This window comes from Mirounga leonina, unplaced genomic scaffold (genome assembly GCF_011800145.1).
Source record: "Mirounga leonina isolate KUSES-001 unplaced genomic scaffold, KU_Mleo_1.0 Mir_82, whole genome shotgun sequence".
Classification (NCBI taxonomy): Eukaryota; Metazoa; Chordata; class Mammalia; order Carnivora; family Phocidae; genus Mirounga; species Mirounga leonina.
Genome location: NW_023270825.1, coordinates 32929145 through 32953452, shown reverse-complemented (window position 1 = coordinate 32953452; position 24308 = coordinate 32929145). Strand labels below are relative to the sequence as shown.

The window sequence follows — 24308 nt, the reverse complement described above, 5'->3', positions numbered from 1 at the left end:
CCTCACTTCCGGTTCTCCTCCTAGCCCCTCCCCCTCCAGCTCCCAGGAGTCTGCGCAAGGCTCTGCACGCGCGGGGTGGAAAAAAAACAGGAGAGAAGAGTACACTCCTTCTCTTCTTCCACTTTTCATCTTTGTTCACAGCGCCACCTCATGGTTGACTGAAATTTCGAGAGAGGATTAATTCTTCAAGGACAAGGACTCAGAGTATTACCGCTTCCCTGCGCCTTGAAAGTTACTTAGCGAAAACGACAGATATCGAGAAAGCGTACTTTTCAGGTTCTCCTTTGATCGACAGTCTTCCTTTTTTTCGGAGGACCTAGACTCTATGGTCAGTGAGGAAGAGGGACCGCTATTCTCTTGGCGCTTGCGCGATGCGAGGTGGTTCCGCATGCGCGGTGGGGTAGAACCAAGCGCACGCCGAGGAGGATCAGCCGCTGGTGTGGGTGGGCTGTCTGGTCTCTGCGATTAAAGAGCTCGGCACGGGATCCGGCGCGGGATTCAGACACATACCTCAGGTGACTGGTCCCCCAGATCGGTTTCTTCTAGAACTCACTTTAGTTGTGTCCAGTGACTTGGGTGGTCGGGAGAGGGTAGGCCCCGGGCTAACACCCCTCCCTTTCCCGTTCCTGCGCGGGAAGTGTCCGACACCACCCGCCGGCGCCGGGTGGGTCTTCCGTGTTACAGCGGTGTCATGGTACGAGCGGAGGATTCTCGTGAAGCAAAGTGGGCCGAGTGACCGTACAGCCTCTTCGATATGCTGAAAGTGAGGATACTTTGAGATGGGGGCGGCCTCGGGAAAACACTGTGACACCCCCGCCCCAGGACGCTGAGCACTTTGCTCTTTCGGGGCTTGAGAAACCCACCGCCACCAGGTTTTTTTTTTCCTTCCGCCCCACCAAATATACTACCTCTCAGTGGACACCAGACCAGACGCTTGAAGGGACCATTGGGGTGGGCAGCAGCTTTGACAAGAGCTGGGTTAAAAGGATCAAGAATAGTTTATTTGTCCGATAATTTATTTTTTTCTAACTGGCGTTCATATTACCGTATCGAGTTGCGCATTTTTATAGAACGAGCTATCTCTTGCATCGATACTAAAACATACTGTTGAAGAGTTCACTGCTCTTAGTATCGGTTTTCCGTATTTCAGCACCGAGAAAATAGACTTACACGCTGTGGCCTCACAGTTAAGCATAACTAAAGAGATAAGGGAATTTGGGGGTTAAATACGTATTCAGCCTGAGGCCCCTATTATTATCCCCCAAACTTAGGCTACTTTATCATTAAGCAAGAAACATTGTTTCTTGGAGAAAAGGTGTAGCAGAGAAGTCTTGGTTTGTCTCCCAGTTGAAGTTACCAAGGAAAAAAACTTGTGATTATGTGTCTTTCAATAGTTCGTGAATTATATAGAGCTTTATTGCCTATTCTGATGCCAAGTGACGGTTAATGATTATCTTAAGATCTCGAAAAGACACAGTAATATTTGTAGATTGGTGCTATTTCAACTACAGTGAAATAGTTTAAAAGCTTATTTGCGTAGCACTCCTATACTAAAAACTAGCATTCAGAGAACCTTATGGGTAAGCATTAGAGCCAAATTAGAATTCTCACAAGTTGTCTCTATCACATAATACACTTAACTTTGGAAAGGAATGTGGACTTCCTGGATCTGTTATGGTTACTTGACCATGCACTGGTTTAAGAAAGAAGTCCTACCTACCATTTGACCATGCAAAATTACTGACAATGCAGGGTATTTGAAATTAGCTTGGAGTTCAGTTAGTATATTTTGAAAGATCTTTTTTACTGAAGAACACATACCATATTGTAGTACTCTGACATACTGAGGCTCTGTGGGTTAAAGGTATTCTGGATTTGATATCAGAAGACTTGGTTTTAGTTCCTTTTCTAGTACTTATTAAGCATTTATCCTTGAGAAAGTCATTTAATATTTCTGTTCTTTGGTTCTGGGTTTGTTTTTGTTTTTTTTTTTTTTTTAATTTTATTTATTCATTTGAGACACAGAGATAGAGAGCATGAGCAGGGGGAGAGGGAGAAGCAGACTCCCTGCCGAGCCAGGAGCCTGATGTGGGGCTCAATCCCAGGACCCTGGGATCATGACCTGAGCCGAAGGCAGATGCTTAACCATCTGAGCCACCCAGGCGCCCCTCTTGGTTCCCTTTTAATTGATAATTTCACTCTACTCCTTTCATAGTACTTTAAATTGTTACTTACTCACTAGTTTGTTTCCCACTCCCTACTTAACTTCCTTAGGTAAGAATCTTTTAAGTGCCGGTAGTGCTTAGTACATAGATACTGCAAAAATAATTGTTTAACAAACTAAGTTACAAAATGGAAATAGTACCTCTTTTGCCTTTTAATGTCATATTTGTATAGCATACTACACTTTCCAAATTTTTACATCTATTTTAATCTCATTTGATACACTCCACAAACCTTCGAGGTCCATGACACAGGCTAGAAACTACAGTTTAATGGGAATGCATTTCCCAAGCAACCACAGCTAGTAAATACAAGAGTAAGGGCTGGAACCCATGTCTGGAGCTATTTTGTACTTAATAGTTACTTTCTGTGTTGAATAACATACCTTCAGCTGTGTTCTTTTTGTACCCTGTATAATATGAAGAGATTGGTACCTCTTAAAGCAGTAGTATTCATAGCTCTCATTAGGATTCTTTTACAGTATTGCCTGTGTTCTTTAATCATCAAATTAAGTCTTGCTTCCCCAGAATTAATCAGCTTTACTGTTTGAATAAACCTGGTAAGTAAATGTGGTTAGCCCCTGTTAAATCTTTTAAAACTGTTTCACACATTTCTCTGACATAATTTACTTTGATACCCAGTTTGAAACTTCTAGCTCTCAAACTTTAGTGCTTTACATACAGATATTTGACAACAGTTGTCCAAAGGGGGGGTGGGGGGGGGCTCTGTTTAGAATGAACCAACCAGCTCAGCAGTTTCTTGGGTAATTCTGGCCATTGAATGTCTACTTCCCTTTATTTCCTAAATCCCTATTTTGTCAAGGTACAAGGGAAATGCATTTCTGCCATTATTATTAATATGCTGCTTTATTTCTTTTTGTTAAACAGGATAGATTAGTACTAAAAGCTTGCATTAATCTACGGTATATGCTTTAACACTGAGTATATTAATGTTCCTTTTTTTAAAAAGGTGTTTCTAACTAATATATTTATTGGTAATATTGAGTGAAAATACAGCATGGTGAATAAGAGCACAGACTATGGATCCAAGCTTCAGAGGTTCAGATTCTGACTATCACTTGTTAGCAGTATATGACCGAACAAGTTACTTGGCCTGTGTTTCTATTTCCTCGACTATAAAATGGAGAGAACTAGGGAGAGAGGCAGTGGCCAGATCATGTAGGACCCTGTAGGTAGTAGAAAGATGTAAAAGTCAGTGGGAAGCCACTGTGAAGTTATTTGTGGGTGCAGTTAACAGTTCTCAAACAGTACTGCCCCAGAACTCTCGGGTTCTGTAAGCTGGATGTGGATATCCTGTCTTTAAGATCAAGTAATGGCAGCCTTAATTCCCAATTAATAAGAAAAAAATTGGGGCGCCCGGGTGGCTCAGTCGGTTAAGCATCCAGCTCTCGATTTTTGGTTTACGTCATGATCTCAGCATTGGGAGATGGAACCCCACACCAGACTCTGGCTAGGTGTGGAGCCTGCTTAAGATTCCCTCTCCCTCTGCCCTACTTGCTCGTTGTCTTTCTCTCTCTAAAAAAATAAATGAATTTTCACACATTTTTCATAGGTGTTTAGGTCCTGTTACTGCCTATTTTCTGAACCTTGACAATAGTAAATTAAGGTTAGTAGAAAAACATGAAAGTCATCAGCTGTGATTAGTTTTACAGCTTTCTTTTAAAAATACACTTCTGTGCATGGTATGATTTCAGTCTTATGGATCATAAAAGGAGTGGTGCTGAAAGTAGGTTGGTTAGATCAAAGAGAATAGTTTTTAAGAGTCTCTTGAACTTTATAGTAATGGAGTTCTATAAAGCTATTCTCAAGATTGGGTATATCTATTCAATAAACGAATTTATTTAGTTGTATTTAATTATATTTAATATTTTTGTGATTAGTAAATTTTTAGGTTTTGTCTTAACATACGATACTGTAATTTTGGCTAAAAGGATAGGGTATATTACTTGATATATGATTAGGACTATGGTTTAAGTAGATGGAAGAGTCTTCCCTTTATATAGTGGGTGGTAGCATATAGTCTTAACTGACTTGGAGAACTGAGTAGCTTTAGTTTTGCTGATAGGTTTATAGTAGTAGTGATGCTTACCATCATTTGTTATTTCTTAAAGTGGTTGTATTAAAATAGTATTTTACTCTTGAGGTGTACTTTTAATCCTTAGGTCTCAAAGTACTTTATAGATGGTCATTATTTTTTATGATTCCTCTAAAACCGAGGTCAGAGAATCACCCAAGCCTTATAAAAATGTGGAGCAAAGTAACAAAGCTTGATTCCCAAACATCCATCTGTTTTCTGGTACCATTTAAGAAGTTTAAAGAGATAAGACTAATCATTTCTTCCAGTGGCAAAATGTGGAAAATTGATTGACATTTCTTTATTTTGACCTTAATACTCATTTGATTCTTTTGTTTAAAATGCAGAATGCCGGGTCTAAGTTGTAGATTTTATCAACACAAATTTCCTGAGGTGGAAGATGTAGTGATGGTGAATGTAAGGTCCATTGCTGAAATGGGGGCTTATGTCAGCTTGCTGGAATACAACAATATTGAAGGCATGATTCTTCTTAGTGAGTTGTCCAGAAGGCGTATCCGTTCTATAAACAAACTCATCAGAATTGGCAGGAATGAGTGTGTGGTTGTCATTAGAGTGGACAAAGAAAAAGGTAAGTGATAAATATATCTAAAATAAAATTTCAGATTTAAAATGGTTTATTTAAAATTTTATTTTTGTAAATTGCTGACTGTTGTAAAAACAAAACAAAAACATCTCCGTTTATACTTAAACTTTTTTTACATACAGAGTTGTTAGATAAGAATGCCAATTACCCATCTAGGCAAGACCTCTTGTTAGTAGTGGTTTAATTAGCACATCCCAGGGCTAGTTTGTGTCAAATAACTTGACTTTTATTCCCAGAGGTTACCAGAAATTGATAGTTGACTCATTGTGGCTAAACTCAGAAGAGACAAATAAGTAAACTAGAGTATTAGTTCATATATTTGGTAAGATGCTTTTTTATTCAGGGGCGCCTGGGTGGCTCAGTCGGTTAAGTGTCTGACTCTTGATCTCAGCTCAGGTCTTGTTCTCACAGTTATGAATTCAAGCCCCACGTTGGGCTCCATGTTAGGCGTGGAGCCCTACTTTAAAAAAAAAAAAAAAAAAGATACTTTTTTCTTGATTTAAAGCTAAATTTGTAATCAGATTATTGGAGGAACATGGAAATGGGGCAAAGGTAAATGGACTTTAGGAATATTTTATATAGGTTCTGAAAAAGGAATATGCAGACACACACCCAAGACCCAGTATTCTGTATCTCTTTGATTATTAGAATGTGTTCTCTGAATGTTCATTCACAGAGTTCAGAATTGCTAAACATTTGAGGAAACAGGAAAATATGACCCATACAGAAGAGAAAAAGGAACCAATGGAGATTGACCTAGAGGTGACCTTAATACTGGAGTTAGCAGATAAGAATTTTAAAGCAGACCTTGCAACTGCTGAAGGATATTAGGAAAATAAGCTTGTAATGAATGAACAAAATGAAGTCTCAGTAAAGACATTAGAAACTCTCATAAGGAACTAAATATAAATTCTAAAATTAAAGGTATAATATCGAAAAAACTCACCAAATGTAACAGCAGGGTAAAGATGGCAGAAGTCTCAAGTCAGACTTGCAGGTAGTTCATTTAAAAGAACCAGTGTGAAGAACAGAGCAAGGAAAAAGCAACCTGTCAAATATTAAAAGCTCTATTCCAAGAGAAGAGAGAGAAAGGGCAGAACATATATTTGAGGAAATTCTGACCAAAGTTTCCCATATTTGCTGAAAAAACAAATGTACAAACTGGAGAAGCTTGGCAAACCTCAAGCAGGATAAATACTGATAAGACCACATCTAGGCACATGAAACTGTTGAAAAACAGAGATCGAGAAAATCTTGAAGACAGAGGAAAATGATTCATGATTTACAGGGGAACAGTAATATAAATTACTGTTAGTATGGTATTCTTACTGAAAATAATGCCTGAGCATTGAATGACATCTTTAAAGCACTGAAAGAGAAAAATTGTCAGCCCAGAATTCTAGAATATTTAAAGAAAATATTCAACAATGAAAATCAGAAATGAAGACATTTTCAGGTAAATAGAAACTAAGAGGATTTATTACTTAATCTGCATTATAAGAAATGGTAAAGGAAATTAATGCAGGCCCATGAGGTGTGATGCCTGACATGGGAAATATGTAAGTAAATGTAAAAGATCATTTTTCCCTCTTAAATTCTTTAAAATACATTTAAGTGCTTGTCTCATTTTGTACCCATGGGATTTTAATTTATGGAGGTGATGGACAACATGATTAGGCCAATGCCATGGCCACACCATGCCAATGCAGGGCCACCAGGAGGAGGAAGCACCAGTTTTGGTCAGGAGGCAGAAGGAGCATCAAGAATATAGAAAATACATAGAACACAATTGACCCTTTGATGAGTGGATGCCAAAAAGACAAGTACGAATCCTTTGACTAGCTTTCATTTGGGTAATTGAAAGTATTAGTTCCTTTCACTGAAGTGATAGAAAATATACAATTACATGATGATACAAATGCATGTCTGAAAACAAAAATCTCTAATCTTATGCAGTGTTTTATTGATAGGATTTTAGTAGGGAATAAGTATAGGTATGCCAACTAAACAATCTGGTGTAAAAATTTATCACAGTGGTAAGCTAGCACCTGGGCAGAGATGATTTTTTTTTCCCCCAAAATTTTTTCATACAGGATATATTGATTTGTCAAAAAGAAGAGTTTCTCCAGAGGAAGCAATCAAATGTGAAGATAAATTCACCAAATCCAAAACTGTAAGTTTGATTTTTGAGTGAAATTAGTCCACTATTTAATGTATTTAATAAATAATCAGCATGTAATATTCTTGGCAGAAAATGAAAACCTGGATTTTCTGGACCTGTATTTCCATTTACAATTAGGAGTTACATAGGATAATTCGAAGACTTAATTTCAAAAGAGTTACTACTGTAGTGTTTTTACCTTATGGTGGTACTACCTTAAGTCATTGCTTATCGTCTAATATTCTAAAATGAGTATACTGCATTAGTGTTTCTAAGTTATTTTAGGTTAAATTAACTATGGGTGATATCAATTGGTTTGACTTCTCATAACATGTAGTTCTTGACTTTAAACCCCATTCTGGGATAAGAGTCACAGAGACAACCAGCTGTTGTATGTTAAGAATAAGCAAGGTTTTGTAAAATGTGAATCCAGGAAAGCAAGGCAGGAGCCTGTTAGTAGTTTTTCCCCCCTAGTTTGTTAAGTCCATTCTGTTTCACTTTCTTATTTTGGCTATAATCTCCTACTTCTGTACAATAAGTATTAATGAAGCAAGAACAACTGTTTTTTCATTCTTTATGTTCTGTCTATAGTTTTTTCTTCTCTGGTTCTATTTAGATTATCTTTCATTCTCTAGATCCTTAGTTCTTAATGGCATTGTTTCCATTGTGTTTTTCTTTATTTTTTGTTCTTTTCTCATGTGTGTTTCTGTCCTCAGGATAAAAATGCCAAGAAAACAGTGTTTAAATGAAGGGAAGATTTTTGAAATCTTGCTTAATTAACCCCAGTAAATAAGAGAATAAAAATCTAAAAGCCAAAAGGCCATTACCCAAATCTTCCTCTTTGTTTTACTGATGTGTTTACTATTACTGCAGTGTGGCTTACACATTAGAAAACACTATCAGTGAAATCCCATCTTCATAAACCGGGGACCTTGCCACTCAGAATGTAGTCTCTGGACCAACAGCATTGACATCACCGACTGCTTAATGCAGGATCCTCAAGTTCCACCAAGTTTGAGAAGCTCTGCTCTAGGAAACTTTAACTTTGTTTTGTCCCTTTAGGATATTGTAAAATGAGTATGTTAGTAGATCTTATCAGGACGATAAGGTGATAGAATGAAATAACCAATGTTAGTACCTTTCCTCACTCAACTTTCATGTGTAACGTGAAAAACCTCTTTTCTTATATCCTTTCTCTTCTTTAAGCCCTTTTATTTTTAGGAAATTAGAAAAAGAGTTTGACAGCAGTGAGTAGGAGATAGGTGCATTGAAGGATAACTGCTAACTGATAAAAGAGCAAAAGAAATACTAAAATCTCAGTCCTGTTCCATGCTGTCATATGGAGTTATAGTAATAGCTTACACTTGTATAACAAGTTTTGTGTAATATACAAATTCTATATATTTGTATAATATTTTCCAGTTATAATTTGGATAGATTTGATCTCTCTGCGGTAAAAAGGAGAGATACTGGTATTTCCCTTTTCTAGAAGAGGAAACAAATTTAGAGAGGTTAATTGGTTCCTAAGTGAACTTGATCTGGGTCTTAGGACACTAAGTTTTGTACTGTTTCTACTTGTTATAGACCCACTTGAGTTAAGTATTATAGGAAAGAGAATATTTCTCTATGAAAAAAACTTGCTGTATGTTAACCCTTTGTTGTTGAGGAATTATTGTAGTGTAACCAAAGGTTTGTTTTATATGCTGTCTACTGAAATGTAAAAATACCTTTTCTTTTTTTTTTTTTTAAGATCTTTTATCTTTGAATTGTTGAACTCTTCATTTTGTTTCTAGGTGTACAGCATTCTTCGTCATGTTGCTGAGGTGTTAGAGTACACCAAGGATGAGCAACTGGAGAGCCTGTTCCAGAGGACTGCCTGGGTCTTTGATGACAAATACAAGAGACCTGGATACGGTGCCTATGATGCATTTAAGCATGCAGTCTCGTAAGAACACCTTCTTGGCTCTGATTCTACCTTGATAACACAGCTGATGGGTCTAGCACACAAGTTGAGAGCCTGACATGTAATAATAGCACTACACCCACATAATAAGTCCTTGCCAAATTTAGATTAAAATATTTCCACGTAAAAGGCCCATAATGCGGGCCAGTCCTAGGTAGCCAAGCATATATAATTGTGTACACCTTAGTTTTCGTAAACCATATGGTTTCGTCTCACGTTTTCCCCTCCTCGTCAATGTAGATGTCTCATCTACAACTGTACCTTGTTCTCTTTACCTCAGTTCCTTACACCTGCAGGCCATGCCACTTTAGCCAGTTTCCGTATGGCCTCACCCTGGGTCTTATCACCAGAATTTGGTATGCTTCCAAAACCTTTAATTCATACATTCTGTTCTTTTACCACAGACGGCCTCCTGTCCTTCCAGCTCCCCCATAGTTAGTCCTACTCTGTGTCTTCTTAATTCTTATGCCAGACTGTAATTCCACACCTTTTTCTTCCTCCATGTCTTTTTACTCTGTCCTGCCTTCTCTTTCTTACTCAGCATAGACATACCATGGTACATCATTTCAACAACTTCTTGCCAATATCATGAGCTTTTGCCCTGTTTTTCCATCTGTTACATCCAGCCTTGGATCGATGTTCCGGCCTTCTCTGCACTTGTAGAATGCTGGGTGCTGCTAGGAAAAACCACAGTCTTGCAGGTTGGTGCCACTGCATTGTCATCATGGTCTCCAACCTCAGCTGTGCCTTCACTGCTTCCTCACATTCTCTCTGCTCTTTGTCAGTTCTTCCTCCCATTCGTAGAGTGGCTATTTTAGAGCTTTTATACACTCTCTGTCAGATACCCACTCCCCCCTTCCCTCACTCTCAACTGGTGTGCCTACTACCGGTTTTATAAAGAGAATAGAAGCCATTGCCCAGGATCTCCTCTACTCCTTCCACGGTCTCAGCAACCTTCTCTCCCATCCGTCATTACCTCCTGCGCTCCTGTCACGCTGAATTCGTATCCTTCCTGCTCTCAAACTAATCTTACCACCTGTGCGCAGCTACTGCTCAGGGATCGTTTTATCTGTTATTCCCTCTTTTGTGTCTTCAGCCTTTCTCTTTGTTGGTTTTGCTCCACTGGCATAAAAATACACTCCAATCTCCCATTTATACTAAAAGCAAACTTTACCTCCCCTCTACTTCCTCCTGCAGCAAGCACTATATCCTCTCTTTTTAAAATAGCTGGACCCAAAACAAAAAAATAAATAATAAAATAGCTGGACCCCTTTAGTTCTCTGTACTTAAGTCTGTCTCCTTCTGCACATCCTACTCTTGCCCAAGTGTTAACGTTCCACAAGCAGCCTCTCCATTACACTGAGGTTACTTTCCAACCTTTGTGCTGCCGAAGGGTATTGGTCCCCTCAGCTCTCAGAATGGCCGAGTGGACCTGGGACCGATAGAGCCTCCAGCAGGCCGGCTCATCTGGGGTCCAAATGCTTTCCAGTTCCCCCCCTCCCCCACCATGTAACTTTTTTTTCATACCACATTTTGGGAAAGGTAAGAATAATAATTACAACAGCAAACATTTATAGATTTCTCACAGCAACACATGGCATAAGTGCTGTTATTATCCATGTCTTAGAGATGAGAAAATTGAGGCAGAGATTAAATAATTTGTCCACGTGCACAGAGCTAGCAAATGGAAGAGTCCCGATTCAGACCTAGACACTGGCTCCCATCTGGAGTTTATGCTGCTAACCATTAAGCACTGCTTTATATTTCCGTCCTCCCTGACTTCAGTCCTGCACGCCTTTCATCCCTCAGCGTGCTGTCATCGTCCAGCCGTCCCTCACTTCACCTCTAGCTCCCCCTCCATGACCGCTCAGCAGTGGCATACATCTTTTCCCTTTTCCTTAACGTTCTTTGCTTCATCAGCCATGTAGTGACTGTCCACGTTTAACTAATGATAATTCTGTGCCACATGTTCTTTAAGAAAAAGTTTTTGAGATAGGTGGAAACAATGTTTTATCCCTCCCAACCCATTCCACTCACTCATCAGCAGGAGCTACTATTCTATCATTAGTATTCACCATTATTATTTACATTTCTGTGGATTTATTACATATACGTATCTATAAAGTACGTATAGAATCATTTTTGTATTTTAAAAATTTTCTTAGTTTATTTAAACTTTAAAAAAAAGGAATTTATTCTGTCGTTGTAGTTTTCTGTACCTTACAGTTTTACTTATAAGGCTGTTAATAGCATTCTCCAAAGTGATAGATGTGTACCTACGTCATACTAATTTCTGTGTAGTACTTCATTGTAAGAATATGCTTTATTTGTTTCTCTATTAAGAGATATTAGGTTATCCTCCCCCCTTTTTTTCCCATTTTTTTAAACCATGCTATTATGACTATCCATGTACATGTCTCCATGTACATTTGGGAGTTTCTAAGGTACATACATAGCATAGAGTTGTTGGGTCATAGGATTGATTATATGCATCTTTAAATTTACTCAGTTTTGCCAAAATACTCTCCAGATTGGTTCTACAATTTATATTTCCAATAGCAGTTGTATGAGCATTCCTGTTTCTCTTCATCCTTACCAACATTTGGTATATATCTCAGATTATTTTCCCTTTCGCCAAACTGATGGATGTATAATAGTACCTTGTTTTGTGTTTGCATTTTACTGGTTGTTGGTGAAGTTAACAGCTTTTCATATGTTTACTATTTCTTCTGTGAAACATCTGTTCATCTCTTTTGCTCATTTTCTGGTGGTTTGTCTTGTTATATTTTGTAAACAGTATTAGCCGAATGAAAGTTCCCTCCACCCAGATTCTTTCGCCTTTCATTCTCTAACCCCTGCTTTTTTAGGCCTGATGTGCCATTTCTGTTTTAATACTTTACAACTTTCTTAAAACAGTTCTGCCTTTGCTTTTTAAAGTCCTACCATTCTTTTTAGTCATTATTTCAATTTTTTCATTCGTGTTCCATAAACAGTGGTGACTAAGTGGTGACCCTGTTCCCTGTCTCCTGGCACTCAGAAGGGCCAGATGAAATGCCACTTCAGTCCGTGCAGCCCTTCCTGAGCCCATAACTGAAAGTAATACCTTACTCTCCCGACTTCCAAGGATGTACTTTCATTTTAAAATTGCTTGTATGTTTTTGTCCTTTTCAAGCTCCTTGAGGCAGGGACTGCTAATTATGTGGAAATGTTTAATTATAGTGGGATGTCCAGTATATGAGGAGACATTTTTAAGTTCCTTGCTTTAGCCAGATCTCTAAAATTTTTCTTCAAATAATCAGCTGGGGGGTTTTCTTTTTGTCATAGTAGTGCTAAGTGCTTTACTTGCATGATCTCATTTAATACCACACTCAGTGAGATGTACAGTTTTCATCCTCATTTTACAGTTTGGAAACTAAGGTCTGGAAAGGTCCCAAAACACATAGTTAATGAAGTGTAAAGCTAAGATTTGAATTCAATTCTGACACTAAAGCCTGTGCTCTTAAACATCATTCTGTGGTGTTGTGTTTGGTATCACAGTTACCTGTAAAGTAACCTGGCCTTTGTTGTTTCTGTGTCTGTGTGTGTTTTGTTTGCTTTAATTAGAGACCCATCTATTTTGGATAGTTTAGATCTGAATGAAGATGAACGGGGAGTACTTATTAACAATATTAATAGGCGTTTGACACCACAAGCTGTCAAAATTCGAGCAGGTAAGTGATTTTTTTAAATAATGTTGAAAATATTTTGCATGAACCAAAAAGCTGTTAAATGATGAGCATTACCAAAGAATATGTTGCTACATCAGTATCTGCACGTTTTTCTATTTCTTATAACAAGAAAAGCTTAAGAAATTATTTTTGCTTCTACTGAACCATCATAAAATGTATATGTTGACACAAGTGAAAACTGTCATATATGCATTCAGCTAACCTTAAGTTAGTCCTTTTTTTTCCCTTTTTTCTTCTTTTTTTCTTTCTAAAGATTGTATTTATTTGAGAGGGAGAAGCAGACTCTCCACGGAGCAGAGAGCCTAACGCAGGGCTCGATCCCAGGACCCTGAGATCATGACCTGAGCCGAAGGCAGACTCTTAACTGACTGAGCCACCCAAGCGCTTCAGCCCTTTTTTTTTTTTTTAAGGGGGTGGTATTTTGTTTTAGTAAATACTTTAAAATATTTTAAAAGTAGAGTATTGTCCTTTTATGCCTCCCTGGATTAACCACTGTTAATATAGTTTGGAGTATATTCTTTCAAACATTTTTCTTACACACATATACTGTATAGGAATATATGCTGTTTACATTCAGACATAAATTGCTTTTATAAAGATTGGATCATACTATGCAAAATTTTCCTCAACTAGCTTTTTCCACTTGGTTTGTCATGGCAGCCCTTCCATTCAGAACATGGGACGTTTTCCTCAATCTCTTTAATGGCAAGGTACAATATTTCATAGAATAATAAACCAGTTGTCTCTTGGTGAACATTTCGGTTTTACCATGTTTTTCACTATTACAAAAAACACTACAGATTAGCAGCCTTATAACATAGACACTTAACCCAGTTGTATAAGTGTTCTGTCAGGCAGGCTCCTAAAAGTGGAACCGCTGGGCAGAGGGTGTGCAATTTCTAAACCGTTCTAAACAGTTTGCAGTGATTATTTCACTCGGTCTTTATCACACTCCTCTCCACTTTACAAATAAGGAACTGAGGCATGGAGAGATTGGAATCACCATATTAATCCAAGCATAGCCAGAAATCAAGGTGTTTGTTGAATTTCAGTTTTTTATCATTTTGTCATTCAGGGGCTCGATGTGGAAGAGAAGATGTATTTTTACTGCCTACTCAGATAATTTATAATTAAGAAATTGATAGTTGGGGTAGATTTCTAATTGTGAAAGGGTGATAAAAACTTTTATAAGTATTTGAATCCTAGTGTGTCTGCCATATCTCTGATTTCTTTTAAACCTTTAAATACTTTTTTGCATTTTTTGGTATAAGTTTTTGAATTTCTGTAATTTTAGATATTGAAGTGGCTTGTTACGGTTATGAAGGCATTGATGCCGTAAAAGAAGCCCTGAGAGCAGGTTTGAGTTGTTCTACAGAAACCATGCCCATCAAGGTGAGTAGTCCGTTTTCGCTCTCCCTGCTAAAATACCAACCTAAACCAAATGAGATTCTTTTTATGATCATATTTCATAACAAGTGTTCAGGAAAAATGGTTCTCGGTGATGTTGTCTAAGGGATGCTACTGCTAGTGTCACAGTGGATAAAGATTCTGATTCGTATTTAGTGCCAGAGGGCCTGCTGTGCGAAACTTAAAGAGTTCCTGAGTCCATAATGCTCCTAGGACCTTGAAAAGGGTAACATATTCTCTCGTATTCACACACATCTTTTAGGAGTTTGGTCTGAATCTTTTAAGCAATAAAATTAACCAGATGGTTGTTATTCACAATCTCAGATTTTATCCATCAGTTTAGTTTAAAACCAAGTAAGAATTTTTGTTTTCGAGACAAATTATCCATTCTGATGATGGCTACAGTTAGTTTAGCTACCAAAGACACCTGAAAGTCATCATTCAACATATTTGGTATTGCAGTAGACTGTTTATACTGCATTATATCACTTGTATCAATTCACTTTTGCTAACAGACCACCCCCAAATTGCTGACTTACAGGATTGGAAATTAAGTTTTGGGTGATTTGTTAAGGCATCAGAAAGGAAGAGTTCTTAAACATCCTAATAGTTTTGTGTTGTATAGGTATGTTCATAATTGAATATTTGTCTTGTTCCTTAGATTAATCTAATAGCTCCTCCTCGGTATGTGATGACTACAACAACCCTGGAGAGAACAGAAGGCCTCTCTGTTCTCAATCAAGCTATGGCTGTTATTAAAGAAAAGATTGAGGAAAAGAGGGGTGTCTTCAATGTTCAAATGGAGGTAAGATCTATAGTGATTCTGCCTTTTTCTTAAAATATGTAAGAAATTTAGGGGCGCCTGCCTGGCTTAGTCGGTAGGAGCATGCAACTCTTGATCTCAGGGTTGTGAGTTCAAACCCCATGTTGGGGTTAGAGATCACGATCGATCGATCAGTAGATAGATACAGATATTTAAGTCATCTAAATGATTTGCATTCTAAAATCCTTAATCACGGCTTTTCAAAACATGAGATACATGTAGGATTATAACACTGCTAAGCCTAAAATAATCATTGACTCAGAGGGTTCTAAAAGGGCTTTTTATGAGTAAATGAGAACTGTCGTGTGATGGTTATTCATGACTGAGGTCACTGATGGTGTTAGGTTTATGCCCCCGCCAAAGGAAAAAATTAGGCAACAAAAATGAGTGATTGATTATTGTCAGAATTTAATATGGAAGGCTTAAAATATGATCTGAGGATTAGAAACAGCATTAGTGTATTTTCCTCATCTCAACAAAAATGAAACCTATTTAGAAAGAAACTAGTTTATTTTGAATCCAGAAGATGCATTTTTACAAGACATCTTTTTGGGTTTTAAAGATAAAGCCACTGAGATTATTTTCATATTTTTTTCAGTTTTGGCTTATAGAGATAACAGGAATATTCTGTTTTACTACACACATATTTCTTTTTCCTAGATTGTGTTACTCTCATCCATTTCTCCCAATATTTATCTAATGGAATTTATTAATGATGTAGCACTCAAAAATGAACAGATAGAGCAGAGTTGTTAGGACAGGTGGTTCTTTAAAAAGAGTTAAAATACTAGGCAGTAATAGTGTTGAAGTGGAATTTGCATACTGTTGAACTACCTCACTTTGAAATGATGCCTCTGCTTCCGCAGCCTAAAGTGGTCACAGATACAGATGAGACCGAACTTGCAAGGCAGCTTGAGAGGCTTGAAAGAGAGAATGCAGAAGTGGATGGAGATGATGATGCAGAAGAAATGGAAGCCAAAGCCGAAGATTAACTTTGTGGGAAACAGTCCAGTTTAAGGAACACAAAGCAGCCCTTCCTGGCTGTAAACCCTAGACTTGAAAGTTTTCCAGTATTGAAAACTTCAAAGCTGAATATTTTTTATTTCCAAGTATTTAAATGTTCCAACAGACCAAAACGTGACATGCCCTCCTAAAAGTCAGCTGTTTTCACACAAGAGCTCCACCATTCAGCAGTTTTTAAGGGAGTGGGCCTAACTTCACTAGAGACAAATCTTTAAGAACAGTCATAAAATTGGGCTTGTGGTTTCCATTTCTGATGTCTCCAGATTGGCACCCCTTTGTAGTTCAGTGCCTCCCTGAGATTTACCAGGGGCACCCAAAGCAAATAGCCTCAACCTTTCTATATAAAATGTATCAAGCAAACATTAAATAAATTTCTGGGATATTTAACTATAGGCTTCTTCCTTCTTGTCACCAGTTAAAAGCATTATGATTACTAAGACCCTAATTCTATTACTTTCATTTTAGTCTAGATGTAGAAATATAGGGGCAGGTGACCAAAAGATCTATATAACGGATCCTTTCAAAAGGAGGGTGTAGGAAAAAAAAAAAAAAAAAAAAGGAGGGTGTAGAGAAAATAATTTTAACCACAGTTAAAGTTGACTCTTAGGGGAAAAAAGCCTTAAAATGCGAATTTTAAAATTACATAGGATGTGTGCCTTTTACCAATATATGGTAAATATTGAACAGTATATGGTATGAGAACAATATATGGTATGAGGGAGAATTGATCACACTGGTCCTTGTTGGTGTACTAAGCTGCTTTCCCTGAGTTTATAATTCAGGGTGGTAAAGTTTTTTGTTTTCTTTCGTTTTTAAAGATGCTGCTGCTTTAGTTATTTAGAGTATCGTTGCCCAACTTGATTTTTTTTTTCCCCCATTAACATATTCACTAGGTGCCACCTAGAGCTTCAGCTCTTTATAACGAATAGGGATCTGATTAAACACTATTGAAATAATTTTTTGACATTTCCATCATTTTTGTGTTTAAGAGCTAATTGTTTAAAAGGTATATGAATCTAAAGGTAAATAAATAATAAAAGTAAATAGATTTCATAGATAACATATGGTTTGAAGTTACAGCTACGTTAGCCAGGGTGTAAAAAGTGTTGAGTTACTTTGGTCTTTTTCATAGATTTAATCTCTTAGGATACTTGAGGTACTAGATTTATTTTATTAATTATTCCTAAGAATAGCTATTTAAATACTTAAAAGATTAAACCTAACCCACCTTAATTGATTGAGTACTAGACTTAATTCAGTATTAAAGGGACTGGAAAATAGAAGTGTGTGGGTGAGACAGTTTATGCCATATTTGGTTTGCCCCTCTTTAAGCAGCCTCTACTAGCTTTTTAAATCCACGAGTATAACCTCATGTGACTATTGCCGCGAGGTAGCCATGATCGCTAGTACATGCCATACTGGGAATATTTAGACGAGGATTTAGGTGTACTCAAAATTGGCACATGATTTTCATTTTGGTCTTTTTGAGGAGTCAGAAAACAAGTCTATAAAGCTTGTGGCATCAAGAATGTCCTCAATATATAACAGGTGCTCCTTAAATGTTTGTTGTAGGCAGGGGAATTGAATTGAACTTCCACTTTGTTTCCTGAATTTTTTACACTTCCAGGCATAACCGTTGAGAAATACTGGTGACCTCCATGGTGAGTGATTTTTATCCCATGCAAGCCTTTTGCTCAGTTCCACAACAGTTTTGCAAAATTTATGACCCTTCCCAGAGAAAAGATTAATACCTCACTGACACCATGAAGGAGAGACCTAATTAAACTTAAAGCATACATACCTGCTGACCTAAAAATACCACTTTCAAATATGAGGACAGGCTACACACCCAGCTCCAAGTAACCTGAGGAACAGATTGACAAAGACAACTGACCAGTTTATCCAAATCTCGGATCACCATACGAAGACTTTTCATTAAAAATTGACAATTTCATCTCCCCATTCTGCCTGTGCGTTAAAGCGGTTATCAACTCATACAGCTGAAAATCAGCAATAGTTCAGGTCTCGTTTAATCGTAACTGAAAGTCAAAAGTAGCTGAGAAAAAATGGGAACATTTTCATTTGCTGTGTTTTATAGCAAAACAAGACAACCAGTATGTACATGGGTAATACTCATTTAGTGAGAACCTACAGAGACACGCTAGGCATTGCGGTTATTACTCAGCTGCCATCCTTTCAAACACTCTTGACCTAGTACTTTTGTGTGAAGAACCATTAAATTAAAATGGTTTGGGATTTTTTAAAAATCCAAGTACTAGTACTTTGGCAAGAGTTGCCTCAAGGTGATGGCCATCTACTTTTTCAACACACACAGATTCTGATAGCCCTATACAGAACAGGGTGCCGTTGTGCCAATTTGGGAGTCAAGCCATCACACCAAATGCAGTTTAATTTAGGTAAACACCTGTTGATATTCAAAGAGCAATAAAGAAATAATTCCAGGGACAATTAGACCTTGGTGAAATGCCAAATGGAAAATGGTGCTTTAAAAGGCAGTCTCTTACAATGTAAGGAATAAAATAAAACCTCATTAGCTTGGAATTCCTGATCGTGCAGGTTAGGTATTCTAGACAAGATTAAGAGGAGACAGTTCACACTATTTAAAAGGAAAATTTTTTTCCTTAAGCACTTTGGAAGTATCTACTCCCCATAAATGTAAGTTACATATCTATTCATTAAAGGAAGTCAAAGCACTTGTACTTGGCAAGAATGCTGGCAGTAGCTTGTGCCAGATTACTGTATAAACTTGAAAGTAATAAAAATGTTTTTAAAGATATTGTATGATACAGACTTTTCACTACTTCAGATTAACCTCCCAACTGGTGAAGCTTCTTGGTACCTATATGTCTCAGTTAATGTTCACTTTAAAACCAAAATCTCATTCCCTAATTATTTTACCGTTTACATCTTTCTCTGTCCTTTAGCTGCTCCTGCTGTGCGTCTCTTTCTGAATTGCCATTTTTCATAGAAATGCTGTAGTTTTACTCTTTGTTGTATTTGTGACTAATCTCCAACTGAGTCCATGATTTCTGTAGTGTATACTTATGCAGGCTTATTTTTCAAAGCAAAACAATGTTCACAATTTTGCCACTATCCCCATTTTAATATAAAGCAATGTCTTAGTGACAGAGATCACTTGAGATGTTTTCATAATCTTCCATAATAATTTGACTAGCCTCAAGCATGAAAAACCTTTGAAAACTATAAAAACTTCACACAGGAATTCTAATAGCTAGAAATGTGTCAGTTTTTATTAATTCCAGAGAAGGAGTTAGTTTTTGACAGCATTTCAGAGAAAGCCGACATGAGACTAGTGTTTTATTTAGTATTACAATATGGCTAGTTAGTGTTACAACAGGGAAACCTACTTTGGTGCTGGAGGAATGGCTAGCTGTGAGGATGGGTGAAAGTCAAGATGCTGACGCCTAACGGCGGTCCTAGCATTTCCAGGCTGTTAACAGGAAGGTGGGGAAGGAAATAGCACCACTGCCGATTGTGAGCGAAGGAACTCCAGTCTCACTGCAAAGCCGTACAAAATATCCAAAGAAGCTAAAAGTCTTAACACACTCTCATTCTGCAGGAAATCCTGTCTGTACCATCTGGTAGGAGGGAGGAATCCTGTCTTGTTCCTTTGGGAACACATTTCCTTGTCACGTTAGCTTTTTGATAGCTTCAATCCACTCCGTTCGCTCAGCCTTGCTGCTGGCCTGGATATAATAGTGTGTGTCATCCTTGGTAATCACTTTGAAGAGATTCCCCTGGACATTCCCTTTAACCCCTAGACAGAAGAAAAATTTGTGAGTATCTGTGTCTGCTTTCAGCTAGAAGTCAAACTGAGCCACAAACAAAAATACACACGAAGTATTTCTTAAATACCGATGTATGTGGTTAGGGAATCCCACCAGATGCCCACTTTCCTCTTTTCCTCCTTTCCACTCCCCATCCCTCCGCTGTGCCCTCTTGGCCTGCTGCCTACACTAACCACAGATCTACAGTTCCATTCACGTCCAAGAATCCAGAATGTTTATGTTAAAAGTAGGCACAGATTTGGGACTTGACTTTAACTTGTTTAGCTTCTTTGAACCTCAGTTTCCACATCCATAAAATGGGAATAATACTGTCTTAGCTGGCTATTGTGAAATTAGTGTGCTAATAGATACTAACGTGTGTTGCTAAGCCTTAAACACTGTGTAGGCTGCTATTCTTAGGTGGAAGCTTATCTGCCAGTAAGCACAGAAACTGAGGGGAAAGGATACCAGAGACAAGTATTATTTCGTTGCGTTGTTAAAACACTGAGAAGACCCCACACGCCCTTTTTCCTCATTCTGAAATTGGCTCTAAAACTCGGGCTATTCATCGTCTCACTGAGACCATCTCACTGAGCCCCCGTCGCTCAGTCCATCGGCAGAGTGCCACTGAGAGAGCGACCGGCGGGGAGCACCCCGAGGCCTGCAGGCCAGCCCGGAGCTGCACCTTACCAGTGGGAACGCCGTTATCCTCCAGAGCAGACACGAGTGAGCCACGAAGAGAAAACCCACCCACTGGCCGGTTCTCCTCCTGCAGCAGAAAGAATTCCTGATGAGGCATAGTGTTAATGCACAAAAGGGAGAAAGGAGTTGCCCTGTTGCCTGAAACCACCCTGAGGCCAGCTGACGAAGTCGGTGAGAGTCATCTGTAATAGATGAGGCCGAATTTGGACATCACGTGGCCACGTTACATGCACCATAAGGAAGTCTGCGCTTCGTTTCACTGCCAACAGCCTGCAGGGCCACACTCCTCCCTGGCCCCACGGCCCTCCCTGTCGTCTGCCAGGGTCCCAGAGGGCTCCTTCTCACTCCTTCGGGCGCTCCCCTTAGGGCGGGGATTCTTGACAAGCTTGGTGAGGGAGGAACTGCCCACTCTTCAATATTTCAAAAACTGAATGAAAATCATACATCTACCAAGACAAGGCTGGACAGGCCAGCTCAAAGACCATTTATCTTTGGTTTTGACTGGAATTCAATCAACTCATCATGCAATAATACTTATTTTCTGAAACTCAGAGTAGCAATTCTTTGATCAGTTAGAATCAAATCATAATCATAGAATCAAATCATTACTAATCACAATTAGTAAATTATGGCTTAAATAGTACATGATAAAAGAAACTTTCCACAACATCAGTGGGGACAACGGGTTGAGGGGCAGAATTCATGGGATCTCCGCACAGAAAGGGGTGAAGAGGCCTGGGGAGCACCAGTTAGGAGTCTCCTTTAGCCCACCCCACCTTCCCCAGCCCCACAAAGAGCTTTGGAGAAACTAAAAGATGCTTTCCTCTCAGAATAATGATAACCCTCCGCACAGGCAACAGCGTGCTGAGAGAAAGAAATGATCAGACCGCTGAGTGTGGCTTGGATTGTGGGAGGAAAGGCATAGAGCACAGCGGAAGTGAGGGCAGGGATGCTGGGAGGAAGGAAGCAAGTGCCAGCTGCCCGCTGGACTTGGGAGCCAAGTGTCTGAAGCCTCACACCCGGGTGCCAAGTGGACGTGCGGCACTCACTTTGGAAGGGTCATAGTAATGCAGGAAAGCCGGATCCTTCCTCAGAACAAAGCGCCGCACCTTCCAGTTTTTCCTCTTGTGCCCCTAAGGCAAAGAAAAGGTTCAAGGCTCATCTGTGACAGCTCTGTCCCTTCCTCCCACTTCCGTGCATCAAAGCTTGCTACAGTGGACTACTTTCTGGAAGGAGTCTGCTGGAGACCCAAGGATTGCAGTGACGCCGACCTCCCTGCTCAGAGACACTTGAGCAAAAACACTTGTCACAGTTAGTTGAGTTGACAGAACCAAAGAGGGTCAACACAGAAGGGAAGGGGAGCATCACCCAGACCCTGGTCAGGGTGTAAGGAGGACAGGGAGGCAGCAGGTGTCCACTGGATCAAGAGCTCACAGGCAAACTGGAACCCGAGGGCACCAGCTTTTAAGTATCAAAAGCAGCCCTGCAGCTGCATATGGATATATGCGCACACGTCGGCAGTAAAACCACTTTAACGTTCTGCCTCAGAAAAAGGAGGGAATGACCGCGTCTATGTTAAAATCTAAATGTGCGGGGCGCCTGGGTGGCTCAGTCGTTAAGCATCTGCCTTCGGCTCAGGTCATGACCCCAGGGTCCTGGGATCGAGCCCCGCATCGAGCCCCGCATCGGGCTCCTGCTCGGCGGGAAGCCTGCTGCTCCCTCTCCCACTCCCCCTGCTTGTGTTCCTGGTCTCGCTGTCTCTCTCTCTGTCAAATAAATAAATAAAATCTTTAAAAAAAAAAAAATCTAAATGTGTGAGACATTGATGTGTATGACTGTCTTTGGCTTCACCCCCAAGATCACAACGCTTCCTTGGCCCTCCAGCCTGGGGCCTCCGGAGTCCCTCCCACACGGTCCTCGCGGTCTGCCAGGCACCGGCTACGCCCGCTCACTAGACTCCCGGGCCTGGGAGGCGGGGCCCCCGGGGGAGAGTCAGCAGCAGTGACCACAGGCAGTTTTTAAACACTGACATGACACCACAGAACGTCACCTTCAACCTACTGAAGTGAGTGGACAAAAGACTTATATTTTGTTCAGCAAGTGTACGAGGGAGGCGTGCAGCGTGCACAGAAGGCCGAGAGCCCAGGAAGCATCAGGGAGCCGAAGGCCGGCACGAGCAGAACGCCAGCCGGCAAGCCACGCTCTCGGGGACGGGTGCGTGCGGCGGCTAGTGCCGCGGACACGGTTTCTCGGGACTGGGATGGTGACTCGTGTGCGCGTCTCCCCTGAGCCCTGGGACTGTGTGTGTGTGTGTGAGAGAGAGAGAGAGAGAGAGAGGGAGAGGGAGAGAGAGAGAGAGAGAGGGCATGTCCGTGCCTCTTGATCTGCTCTCTGCGGCTGCCGCTTTAGCAGGTTCTGCTGGTATCGAGCGCCCGCCTCTGGCACTCTGGGCCCTTCCCCCCCTCTGGGGGCCTCTGTCCATCTCCCCTGCTCCGAGGCAGGCGTACCTGCTTGGCCAGATAGCCTTGTTTCACCACTGTGCCACTTAACTCCACAGTGCTGAGACTAATGTCTTCCTTGGAGCTTATCTTCTTCTTGTGGCTCTCAGCCTAGCGGGAAGGAAAGAACGAGGATTCGGTTACCAAAAAAGTCCCCGTTCCAGGCTCTGGGGGCTACCACAGGGGAAAGGAAAATCCTCGATACAGAAACCTCACTCCACCTGGGGGGAAAGAGGTCCCCCAACCCTAGGCCTCTCGCCCATGACTGTGCACTCCCAGCCCTCACTCTGTTACCTCCTCCTTCCTCTGCCCCAGTGGCAAGAGGAACTCCCTCCCTAACTTACAAAAGTGTACAGGGCCGTGGAGTCATCCAGGAACTGCTCGGCCAGGTCTCCAGAGCGAATGGCTCCCATGCTTCGGACACCTACCGGCCTCAGGAAGTTCTCCTCCATGAGCATGGAGGCCAGGGTCACGGCCTCCAGACGGTTGGCAGAAAAGCTGTTGGAGATGAGCCAGTCCACCAGGGAGGAGCCTGCATTGGGGCAAGGGCAGCACCAGTCAGACGACAAGCTACAGACTAGCCTCCCTGGGGGTATTTGGCTGTGACCTCATTGACCTTAACCTTCTGGGCAGCCTTGGGCTCTACCCAAGAGCAGACCCAGGGCCACACCCACACGTGGCCATCTCAGAGCAGCCCGATGGCCGTAGGCCGCTCTACCCTCAACACAGGAGGGCAAGCATGGCCGAGTCACCGGTCACTGTGGTCCAGTTTCCACCGCCTGCCCCAGCCCCCAAGAGGGGAGGCTCACCTATGAAGGTCTTTTTGTAGGTGCTTCCCTGCTCCATGTTGGGGCTTGGCCGGATTCCACTGGTGCTGTCGTGCATCTTGTCCACGATGCGACTACAGGAAGGCAAAGGAGAGGGGACCCTCATCGCAGCAACACCATGAGGGAGGGGTCAAGGGTATAAAGCAAGGGCAACCAGTGTGATACACGTCACAAAGGTGGGGGGTATTCCGTGATGCATTGGAACTGGAGAGGGAGGATTTTCAGATGTTTCATTTCTTCTGCTTGTCTAAAGGCTCTAATGGTCCTATATGAGACAGGTATTACTTTTGTAGCAAAATTAAACAGCTGTGACTTTTAATTTTAGAGCAAAAGAACATACAATAATGATTCTCTATGATCTACATAAAATGTGACCTCCAGCTACTTCTCAGAGTCACCTGTCACTTGAGCCCACTCCTTCCCACCTGCTACCGCCCCCGCCCCCC

The 24308-nt window shown here is 40.5% G+C and overlaps 2 protein-coding genes across 3 annotated transcripts in view; one reads left to right on the top strand and one right to left on the bottom strand.

The window, feature by feature from the left end:
* Nucleotides 1-91: 91 nt before the first annotated feature.
* On the top strand, nucleotides 92-18813 carry EIF2S1 (eukaryotic translation initiation factor 2 subunit alpha). Of its 2 annotated transcripts, none has more exons than XM_034992406.1 (8): nucleotides 92-515; nucleotides 4665-4906; nucleotides 7015-7094; nucleotides 8876-9027; nucleotides 12649-12755; nucleotides 14068-14165; nucleotides 14842-14985; nucleotides 15870-18813. In XM_034992406.1, exons 2-8 carry the CDS (start codon nucleotides 4666-4668, stop codon nucleotides 15993-15995), a joined length of 948 nt encoding a protein of 315 aa, XP_034848297.1. In that variant the 5' UTR covers nucleotides 92-515; nucleotide 4665; the 3' UTR covers nucleotides 15996-18813. The 2 variants fall into 2 exon arrangements, with proteins under 2 accessions (XP_034848297.1, XP_034848299.1); XM_034992408.1 differs by lacking the exon at nucleotides 92-515 and adding an exon at nucleotides 535-763.
* Nucleotides 18814-19256: 443 nt separating this feature from the next.
* Nucleotides 19257-24308, bottom strand: part of PLEK2 (pleckstrin 2) — a 19653-nt gene continuing 14601 nt past the window's right edge. Inside the window, exons 4-9 of the mRNA XM_034992405.1 lie at nucleotides 23845-23936; nucleotides 23380-23567; nucleotides 23045-23146; nucleotides 21587-21670; nucleotides 20526-20604; nucleotides 19257-19825 (exon numbers count right to left, since the gene is read on the bottom strand). Coding sequence (XP_034848296.1) covers nucleotides 19698-19825; nucleotides 20526-20604; nucleotides 21587-21670; nucleotides 23045-23146; nucleotides 23380-23567; nucleotides 23845-23936 — 673 coding nt within the window. The 3' untranslated portion in view covers nucleotides 19257-19697. The remainder of the gene's footprint in view (nucleotides 19826-20525; nucleotides 20605-21586; nucleotides 21671-23044; nucleotides 23147-23379; nucleotides 23568-23844; nucleotides 23937-24308) is intronic.

Coding starts and splice junctions, on each gene's coding strand:
- EIF2S1 (XM_034992406.1), top strand. CDS start 4,666: ATGCCGGGTCTAAGTTGTAGATTTTATCAACACAAATTTCCTGAGGTG. Junction 4,907..7,014: donor TAGAGTGGACAAAGAAAAAG/GTAAGTGATAAA, acceptor TTTTTCATACAG/GATATATTGATTTGTCAAAA. Junction 7,095..8,875: donor AATTCACCAAATCCAAAACT/GTAAGTTTGATT, acceptor TTTTGTTTCTAG/GTGTACAGCATTCTTCGTCA.